We start from the raw sequence: 11,539 nt of genomic DNA on the forward strand, positions 1-11,539 counted from the left end.
TTATTATAAAATCTGCCCATAGAAGAGAAAGTTACAGCCCAGACACGACCACCTATACTTAATGACCTTATATGCAGCAATCCATAGTAAACAAGCACTAAGTGTGACCTTGACCTTAGAGGTAGGAACACGGGTTGTGCACGCGACGTGTCTTGGTATGTCGAAACATTTTGGCAAAGTATTTTAAAAAGTTACAGTCCAGACTCGAGAAATGGTGCCGGACTTACAGACGGTCATTCTCAACATGACTTGTTTACATGCTTTCTATTCCACCCGTTTAGCTTTCTGCCTTTATGACCAATCCTTATACATATACTCAGGACAGCAAAAACAACGTTCGTGACACGTGCACGTCATACATTTGGGGTATATTTAATTTGAAGTTGCCGTAAAATTGTCAGGGTACCAGATACAATTGCAAAGCTGTTATAACCCGTGCATACCTAGTGTCAACGAGTATATACCAAGCTAAACCGAGATAAAAATAAATCAGTTTTAAGCATTGGCAGCAGGTTTTATCTTCATGATTTCTTCTAAAAACCTTTTTCGGTTGAAATAATTGATATATTTAAAACTAATATGGTTAAACGTTAAGTAACATTTATTCACTGAGAAACAATGGCTAATATGATAAAACAGTAATAAACATGGTATGGACACGTTTGTAAGAACATATGTTATACTAGTATTTTCTATTTCTGTAGCAAATATAACCATATCTAAATAGTCACAATAAATCAAACACATTTAATACATGAATATGTACACTTTGTCGAATAATCTAAGCACTGTCATCCAGAACTTGCCGAAAATGGTGACTTGGTGTTCCATACACTGACAAATTCATTTGCCACATTCTGTAAGTTCATAATCACGGTCAGTGGTTTTCTTGTGGACATGGAGGATCATCAAATGGTTTAGTCTTTCCTGGGTCATTGGTAGGTATTTAGCCACCGAAGTGCCGAGAAGGACCGTCCGCAGTTAGCATTCGTTGATGGCATCACAAGTACAAGCTTAAGTACAGTCACTACTTTCGAAAACAACAGCCGCGATGTAAGCTTCATGTTCTGAAACACCTTCACAATGTCACTGAATTGAGGTCGTCGAGTCCACACCAACAATGCGCGCTCTAGTCTCAGTGTCTTTTGTGGTCTCGTAGGTGGTATCTCACAATTTCTGGAGTACGGAATAATTGTCTAAGACACTTTTTAAACACTCCGCCCTAACATTCCATCCAGTCGGGCACAGCACTCTAAATCCAGGTGTGTCGTGTCGCATCTCCTTTCTCAGTTCTTCAAACTGTCCGTCACACTTGGGTGAGAACTTCACAAGCTTAGATATCTCGAGTTCTGCGTCCAGTGTGTCCCGCAGAACCTTACTGCTTCGTATTGATCACCAACAGCCAAGTTGAGAGCATGTCCGTACAGTGTGTATAGACGGCCCCTGGTTTTTCTGCGGTGATGTTTGCAGCGACCCCACCCTTTGGGCTTGACATGTTACTGGCTCCGTCGTAGCACTGCCCACATCACTTGGACAGTTGCAGTCTCATGCGTAGTAGAGTGTCCTTAATTTCATTGGTGATGGTCTGAGCATCGATGGATGGCACAACATATTGCCGATGAAATCTTCCTGCACATTAAGCTCACTGTCTACATGTCTCAGTACCAGCACAACTTGCTCTCAGTTGGATACGTCTGTGGTGTCATCCACCATGATCGCGAAGAACGCGTCTTCAAGCACACTATTGGCGACCTTCCTAGTGCCATGATCTGAATCATCTCATTCTGGATGGGCGACGAAGAATATTTGTTAGATTTCTTCTCGATCTATATGCGCGTAGCTATATTAAAATACGATAAGAAAATCGGTATCAACTATTCGCGGCCCCATTGCCGTTACTAGCCAGAATATTGGGGGCCTGCGGCCCCAGCTCCTACGCGCCTGCAAGGCCAGTACTGTCAAGTTCGTCCTTGATTCATTTCTTGGGACGGAAAACGACCTCGATTCGGTAAGTATAACATAATGTATTCTATATGTCAAAACGATATTTTTTAGAAACCACCTTGTACACCAAATGAAAAGCAATTGCTTATTTTCGATGACGATTGTTTCAGATGAAAATCATGTATGTATTAAACTATCTCATGAAAACAATGTATGTTCTTACTAGGCTTACCGACTCACTCAATGCATTTTATTCTTCAAAACTACAATTTTATACCGTTCTTTTTCGTGTAAATCTCATCTGATACTTTGAAGCACTGTACGAAATTCAGATTTGAATCCACTAGCCCATTCGGGCTACCAGATAGGAAATTTTACAAGCCAGAAACCAATTTCACTAGCCCAAACTTAAATATCATAAAATATCATTCGTTTGGAAGAATTAATGGAAATTTGAATACCATTCCCCATGATTCTGACAACCCAATCATACATGCTCTTACAGTTTCTGTCGTATATTTTAAGGTTTAAATTTTTCGTAAATCCTGAAAAATTAAATAATATTTCTCTTATTAAAGTCTTATATTTAGTATATCAAATAAACGGATAATAAAAACACACAATAGGCACATAAATCCGCCCCGCATTCGATTTGTCGGAAACTGCTTCTCATCACAAGCTAATCAGAACAGTGTAAGTACCCTCTTTGCGCCCCTATTAGATACACTATATGTGACGTCACACATGTGAAAAATATATCGACAATAGCAGCTTGAGCTGTAGTTATCTAAAATGTGAACAATTTTAGTAGGTATTTAAACACGTATAAATAATTCAATAAAAACGTATAAAAACTGTCGGAAACTGCTTCTCAACCAGTAGCACATATAAGAGTTTACTGTGTGATAGTATGTCCTGTGTATTTGTCAAATAAGCTCTTGTAATTCTGTATAGAATGGCCATACATTTGTTTTATGTGTTGCACGTAACTTTTAATATGTTTTTATCACATGCTTACCCTTGTTTTCCGTGTAATATACCCATTACGAATATTTTTATCTTACACATGTGTAAGATAACCTATCAGACATTTCGATTGGCCAGACTAATCACACGCAACCTAGATATCCCTCCGCATTGTTTGTAAACAAAATGGTTTAAATGACAGCAAATACTTACCGTAATAATGAAGCTGTAAGACTTTCGGGAGAGAAATGGCTAACGAATCATAGTGCCAGAAAGCATCTTGTACACAAACTTTCTGATAACAATGTTCCGCCAACCAGATAATGCAGATTACTAGTCACAGAAATATCCAGTCAGTCAACAAATACAGCCACAATAGTGACAAACACCACAAGAACATTTCAAACATCTCCATCTTGACCAACACAAGCAATATGCAATCAATGCCATTTGCTTGCCAATTTAATCAGCTGTCGGTTACCGAAAACACAAATACGAATTCCGCAGCACAGACATCTCATTACACATCCCATGGCGGCTAGAACATCATGTTCTCTGGAAACATTGCTGGTGGAAATTAACTTTTTCAACAGCAACATCCATGCAGTACAGAGTAAGGTTTCGTCGTTATCATCTGCATGTTGTGAAACGCCATGTACACCAAGAAAACGCTGCAAAATCATCGTAGAAAGCGACAGCGAATAACTTTTAAATCCGTGCACACAGAAAACTTGACAGACCGATTTAGGTCACATAAACCGCGTGAATGCATGTACTCTGAGTGTGACGTCATCAAATTGTGTACTTATTGGGATTTTTGGTTAAAATCGTTTGTTATTCATGTTGTTGGATATTTTACTACACACTTTTGTATTTGTGACTTCTTAAGCGCTTTATCAGCTTTTAAAACTTGATAACTGCTAGTTACTTTTGTCATTTTAATTTGGAACTATTTATATGGCACATCGTTGACATTCTACTCTGAGTACTTTGGCTGTCAAACAATCGGTTCAGAAAACAGAACTTAATTGGTAATAAAAACACCGTTTTAAGCATGTGATAAAAAAGATCTGACACTCGTTGTCATTTAATTCAAGAATTTTATTAAACTCGTCCATGAAAGTTGTTAGTAAGCTCGCCAGAGGCTCGCTTACTAACAAATTTCATGAACTCGTTTAATAAAATCTTGTATTAAATGACAACTTGTGTCAGATCCTATATATAGACGAGACTCAAATAAAGATATAATATAATAAAAATAATAATATAAGAATGGTCAAACTACCTCAAAACTCTGTGCTAAAATAGAATTGTCATTACTTTTTGGCGGTAAGCCGTGACACGGTTAAGTCGTTAATTGAAATAGTGTTTACTTACGTAGCGACGAACTGCATTAAACACGTTAAATTGTGGACTGTTTTCACAAGCTTTTATTTCCTTTCCTATTTTTGTTGCCAAATTTAAACATGTATTCCTTATAGACATCTGCATACTCTGTATGTAAACTCTTTGTTTCATTTCATTGTTTTTCACTAAAAATCGGCAATTCTAAATTGTGTACGACTTTACCATTTGGGGCGTAGCTAGCCCTCTATTCATGTGGATTCGTAAATGTGCTTGGGGTTCAGGGGCAAGCCCCCTCAGAAAAGTGTGTAAGCCATGTTGCGTTCTGGGCGTTCTGATGTGATTTTGTACTGGAAAATGGCAAGTTTTAGGATCATGTAGTCAAAAAGGCATACTGCAACTTTGGCTGTTTTTTAATTGTCAGAATCATGCGGATTCAGCCGCGTATAGGCAGCTAGGCACCATTAGTGATGCAATATATTTGTCTACATCAACTCGATTGATCGACAAGTAGCAATAAAATACAGCTATTTTAATAAACATGCACATTAAATATTATATTATTTTATTAATTTAATCATAAATTTCAGTTCAGAATGTCAGCTGCCTCAGTCTATCACACCCATGCCAGCGCCATACCCCTGTAGATACATACGTGACGTTCATCCGTGCCAGCGCCATATCCCTGTAGATATATACCTGGCGTTCACCCATGCCAGCGCCATACCCCTGTAGATACATACCTGGCGTCCACCCATGCCAGCGCCATACCCCTGTAGATACATACCTGGCGTTCACCCATGCCAGCGCCATACCCCTGTAGATACATACCTGGCGTTCACCCATGCCAGCGCCATACCCCTGTAGATACATACCTGGCGTCCCCCATGCCAGCGCCATACCCCTGTAGATACATACCTGGCGTTCACCCATGCACAGCGCCATACCCCTGTAGATAAATACCTGGCGTTCACCCATGCCAGCGCCATACCCCTGTAGATACATACCTGGCGTTCACCCATGCCAGCGCCATACCCCTGTAGATACATACCTGGCGTTCTTCCATGTAAACGTGACCTCTCTGAAGATACATACCTGGGGTTCATCCATGTCAGTGATATATCGCTGTAGATACGTGCTTAGTTCTCACCCATGCCAGCGCCATACCCCTGTAGATACATACCTGGCGTTCTTCCATGTAAACGTGACCTATCTGTAGATACATACCCACTGGCGTTCACCCATGCCAGCGCCATATCCCTGTAGATACATACCTGGCGTTCACCCATGCCAGCGCCATACCCCTGTAGATTCATACCTGGCGTCCCCCATGCCAGCGTCATATCCCTGTAGATACATACCTGGCGTTCACCCATGCCAGCGCCATATCCCTGTAGATACATACCTGGCGTTCACCCATGCCAGCGCCATATCCCTGTAGATACATACCTGGCATTCTTCCATGTAAACGTGATCTCTCTGTAGATACATACCTGGCGTTCTTCCATGTAAACGTGATCTCTCTGTAGATACATACCTGGGGTTCACCCATGTCAGTGACATATCGCTGTAGATACGTGCACCCATGTCAGCGAGATACCTCTGTAGCTACATATCTGGCGTTCTCCCGTGTCAGTGTGATATCTCTGTAGCATATCTGGCATTCGCCCGTGTCAGCCTGTTATCTCTGTATATTCATACCCGGCGTTCACCCATGTCAGATTGATACCTTTGTAGCTACATACCTGGCGTACACCCGTGTCAGCGTGATATCTCTGTAGCTACATATCTGGCGTTCATCCGTGTCAGCGCGATATCTTTGTAGCTACATACACGGCGTTCACCCATGTCAGGTTGATACCTTTGTAGATACATACCAGGCACCCACCCATATAAGCGTGATACCCCTGTAGATACATACCAGGCACCCACCCTTATAAGCGTGATACCCCTGTAGATACATACCAGGCACCCACCCATATTAGCGTGATACATCTGTAGATACATACCAGGCACCCACCCATATTAGCGTGATACATCTGAAGATACATACCAGGCACCCACCCATATCAGCGTAATACCCCTGTAGATACATACCAGGAGCCCACCCATATCAGCGTGATACCTCTGTAGATACATACCAGGCACCCACCCATATCAGCGTGATACCTCTGTAGATACATACCAGGAACCCACCTATATCAGCGTGATACCTCTGTAGATACATACCAGACACCCACTCATATCAGCGTGATACCTCTGTAGATACATACCAGGAGCCCACCTATATCAGCGTGATACCTCTGTAGATACATACCAGACACCCACCCATATCAGCGTGATACCTCTGTAGAAACATACCAGGCACCCACCCATATCAGCGTGATACCTCTGTAGATACATACCAGGCACCCACCCATATCAGCGTGATACCTCTGTAGATACATACCAGGCACCCACCCATATCAGCGTGATACCTCTGTAGATACATACCAGGCACCCACCCATATCAGAGTGATACCTCTGTAGATACATACCAGGCACCCACCCATATCAGCGTGATACCTCTGTAGATACATACCAGGCACCCACCCATATCAGCGTGATACCTCTGTAGATACATACCAGGCACCCACCCATATCAGCGTGATACCTCTGTAGATGATATATCTGTAGATATATACCTGGCGTGCACTTATGACAGTGACATATCTGTAGATACGTACCTGGCGTTAACCAAAGTCAATGACATATATATGTAGATACTTACCTATCGTTCACCCATGTCAAAGACATATCTCTGTAACTACATATCTGGGGTCACTCATGTTTTTGACATATATTTGTATATACATACCTAGCGTACACCCATGTCAGTGAAATATGGTATGTTTTCAAGACTCGTAGTTCCAACTGTCCCTAATTGAGCATATACTTATCTATTTGTATACGAATTCCACCTTAAATATCGTAAAGACAAAAGGAACAAAATGTTTTTGATCTCAGTTTTTTTTCTAGGTAATAGATGAATATATTGTGTCTGCCTTTATGAGGTTCATTTAATTAATCGGTGAATACAAAATCGTCTTGTAGTGGAGGGGAGGGGGGGGGGGGTTAATATATATAGTGTTTTCTTCTCTCTTATTAAGCTAAAATAGGTTGGCATTATAATAACTCATTATCTTATCATCTTATCTCAGAATAAAACAGGTGTTGACCTGTGGTCGTATACATACAAAACTTTGTGTAATTAATTTATTTTAAAAGTCATTTTCAAAAAATAACAACAACGAAATTTGTAATTTAAAACATTATGTCCCAGGTAATCTATTTAGCATAGTAAGTCGTGACTACTTGGATCTGCGATCACAGCGTGTTAATAAACAAAAAAAATGTTTTGCTTGCATTCTTGGTCATACAATTACTCGGCATTATCACTATATCATGAGGTATTGGCTCTTTTCTAGTATTTCTAATTTTTAGTACTAAGAAATGTCGTAAAATATTTGTTTCGGCGTCTTCTCCTTCTTTGGAAACTTCATCAAATTAAATATTTCTCTTGATTTATAATATCTGCACTTTATCCGCGACATATCATCTTTAAAACATTACATTTTACATGAAAAATAGAAGAGGTATATGGTTAGAAAATATATTAAAATCCTATATACTAAGAATTTAGTTCCCTGTAGCATTGGAATTATCGAGGGATGTGATCGAATAACGTGAAATTCCCATCGACCGTTTACAATAATTTGCTTGTTTTATAGATCACTTTAAGATAGGGAAATATGACTTGGCAAATACCTAAGACATTCGCAAGTTACACTAGCTCTAATTTTGTTTTGTTGGCTAACTGCGTTCTTATTTGAATGGCCTTAGACTAGGAGGATCAAAGGCGGAGTTGGTTGACATTCTCTTCGAATGCAACATATTCTGATATGTGTAAGGAATTGCTCAAAAGCATTTAAGCAACACACTGAACCCCTTTGTGCACGCACTGAACTTGGCCGGCCTCGGCAACCACTTGTGACACCTTATTAACATGGAATGTTTTCAAAATCACACGATAAAAAGAGATACAACACTCAAATACTTCAGCGTTTATCTGTGCCCTGTTTCACAAACAGTATACAGATAACATTGACATGCACACAAATAGCTGTGTTCATCGCTGACAAAAATGCTGATTACATCGAGGGAAATAAGTAAATTGCGTGTCCTTAGATTTCGTAATCAACATGAACAAAGATGGAGGAATTCCAATTATATTTTATCTTTGATCAAGTTCACTAGCTTGTTCACCTTTAAGATGACAAACAGACTCCGCATGGGAACAAAGTACTGTCTGAAGTTGGAAATGTCAACACCAGGACTAAATCACAAACGTGATCGCACTCATTAATGTTTAAAGTTATTACCTTTTGGGTAAACAAGAAGAAGCACAAGATGTCACAATGTAAAACAGTTGTGGCGTTCCATAATTATTCGTTGATATTTTTGTGATATAATCTAGTTTGTAAAAATGTGATAGCTTCTATCATTATATAAAAATGTAAAACACTACAAATTTATCTAAATAATGCATGAATCGCTGTCAGGATATATCACAAGATATATATTCTCACAGGGAAACAGGTTACTATGGTGCCATATGTGACAAAGAGATATGTCGTGGTCATGACTTACATATTCGTTCCCACATATGAATATGCAGTTGTCACAACTAATTAGCTCGTTCCCACAACTCCTGGCGATAAGATACTAGGTCGTGAAAACGAGAAAATAAGTCGTGGCCACGAAATAACTGAATCTTTGCTTCGACATAACTAGGTGGTTTCTGCAAGATAAAAAGATCACACATGTCGCGTCTATGCCACCGTAGGTTATGGGACGTTATTTTTTGCGTTTTTATGTTACTGTTTTCTTGTAACTATTTGCCAATATGTGATGTTGCTTTAATTATTCTTTGATAATGAATGACTTGCAAAAACGTATGTATCACGGTATTTCGTAACAACAAGGAAACAAATATACCAGTTTATTTTGTGGCATTTCATATCTGATTCTTTTGAAAATAACGCATTGCTATAAATACAAGAAGGCTGGTAACTTGGTAAGTGACCAACGTAGCTAACCATTTTACATCACGCTTTTAATGAAGATGGTCGGTGTCTTATCTGCGGCGGTTGCCCTCGTGTTCCTGTGGGGATCTGTGGTGGGCGGGATGGAGGACGGCACATTTGAAAGCCGGTTTGAGTACGAGTATAAGGTGCTGCAGAAGCTGATCGTGCTGGAGATGGAAAAAACGGAATTGCGTGGCATGGTAACAGCCCTCACAACTAGCCTGGAAGGTATTAAACACGAAATATGACTTTTATTTTTTGTTTGTTTTATTGTCATTCGTATCAAAATATTTCAGTCTGAAAATGTTTTATTTCACATTACGGTAACGATTCATTTTAACAATGTTGTTTTATACATTCTGCTATATATTTCACACCCGTTTTTCAGGATATACCTCAGCTCTTTGATTGTGTGTTAATTATTTCAAACATGTTATCAACACGTTATATCATGATAAGCAATATATTTCTATCAAAATCCTGGTTCCAACATTAAATGATTTACACTGAATACTAACGATGGTAATTTGTTTTAGAAAAAAAATCATAAACGGATAGTAGGCCTGATACGTATTTTTGTCAACACTTTCATTGATCATTGTTATTATTTTAGGTCCGAGATTGTTTCAAAGAAAGACCAAGTAGCCAAACTTGAAAATAATTTAGTTAAATCAGATATAAGTCTGGTATTTCAACCAAGTGTCGAAGAATAAATGGAAAAAGATTGTAGAAATAAAGTTTTGCTGATGTCCATTTTCTTCCTTAATTTTGCTTTATTTTTTAATTATAAAGAATGCCAAAATTTATTATTACGTTTATATAGTACAAAATACCTACGGGAGCAAATTTACTACAACTTCCATGCTTGTGGAAAAAATAACCACAGAGGGTGAATAATCCCCCGTAGGTGTTTGCGTTTACATGCATGTATTTGCCACCGAGGGAAAATTCATGCCATATAAAGCGATAAAAAGCGTGGATACTGTGTCTGAAAAAACACCCCGCTATTATGCGATTAAAAAATATAATTAAATAAAAGCATATTATTTTACCAAATCCTTTGGCATATGTATGGTTTGTTAAATGATATAAAAAGCGAAATTTCGTCTTTTCATTTCTGCAAAAAATATTAATAGTGACCGATGTATAAGTGCGTTACCTAATTTATCAATATTTTCATAATAATATTTAATATATAATAATAATCATACTTAATGCTGACCAAAACCGTAATGATTTATTTAGAGAAAATGAAGGTTTACTTTATGGTTTATTAACAGTTACAATATTATGCTATTTACAGGGGCCGAAACAGTCATACGTGCTCTGAATGCGACGGTTCAAAACGTTGCAACCGGAAGTTCGTATATCAGATGGGGGAGGAAGACTTGTCCAACCGAAACTGGTGCTCGGTCGCTGTATGACGGGTACGCTGGAGGCACATGGTACGCTCATTCCGGGGGAGGCAACACTTATCTATGTTTGCCGCGGGATCCGGTTTTGGACGATATTCAAGGTGGATACAGAAGCTACATCTACGGAGCTGAATATCAAACGTTTGGTGGAACACTGTGGAGCGAAATGAATGACGAAGAGGTACCCTGTGTTGTATGCATCACACCGAACACCAACGTCGTCATGGTTCCTGCCAAGAACGTTTGTCATGCAGGGTGGACATTAGAATACGCGGGCTATCTGATGGCGGAGAAGTTTGATCACAGTGCCAAAAACTATGTATGTATGGATGGTGAACCTGACGATTTAGACGGAAGTCGCGGCAGTCAAGACGGGGCGCTGTTCTACTTTGTTGAGGCTTCGTGCGGATCCCTCCCCTGCGACCCCTACATTCACGGATATGAGCTGACTTGTGCCGTCTGCAGCTTACCACCTGTAATTTAATCTTTCGCATTACATTGTACACTCCTGCAGGTGTTAATTACGTCGTGTATTCAACATTGTTTTTGAGGATATGAGCTGACTTGTGCCGTCTGCAGCTTACCGCCTGTAAACTGATGTTTTACATTACATTGCAAATTCCTGCAGGTGTACAATATCAATGAGATGTTAATTTAGTCGTGTATTCAACTTCGTTTTAAATATTTTGTCAAGAAAATAAATAATGTTTTAAATTGTGTACGAAATATTTCAGGTATAACATA

At 39.3% G+C, this 11,539-nt stretch overlaps 1 protein-coding gene across 1 annotated transcript; it reads left to right on the top strand.

The window, feature by feature from the left end:
- Window positions 1-9,418: 9,418 nt before the first annotated feature.
- LOC128230904 (uncharacterized) lies at window positions 9,419-11,279 on the top strand. The gene is made up of 2 exons (XM_052943331.1): window positions 9,419-9,608; window positions 10,684-11,279. The coding sequence occupies exons 1-2, from the start codon at window positions 9,419-9,421 to the stop codon at window positions 11,277-11,279; spliced, it is 786 nt and encodes a 261-aa protein (XP_052799291.1).
- The last annotated feature ends 260 nt before the right edge of the window (window positions 11,280-11,539 follow it).

Source organism: Mya arenaria, chromosome 4 (genome assembly GCF_026914265.1).
Source record: "Mya arenaria isolate MELC-2E11 chromosome 4, ASM2691426v1".
Taxonomy (NCBI): domain Eukaryota; kingdom Metazoa; phylum Mollusca; class Bivalvia; order Myida; family Myidae; genus Mya; species Mya arenaria.

Bases quoted from the DNA above. Each gene is read 5' to 3' on its own strand.
- LOC128230904 (XM_052943331.1), top strand. From the start codon at position 9,419: ATGGTCGGTGTCTTATCTGCGGCGGTTGCCCTCGTGTTCCTGTGGGGA. The intron at 9,609-10,683 runs GTATTAAACACG...TGCTATTTACAG, and splicing joins CCTCACAACTAGCCTGGAAG to GGGCCGAAACAGTCATACGT.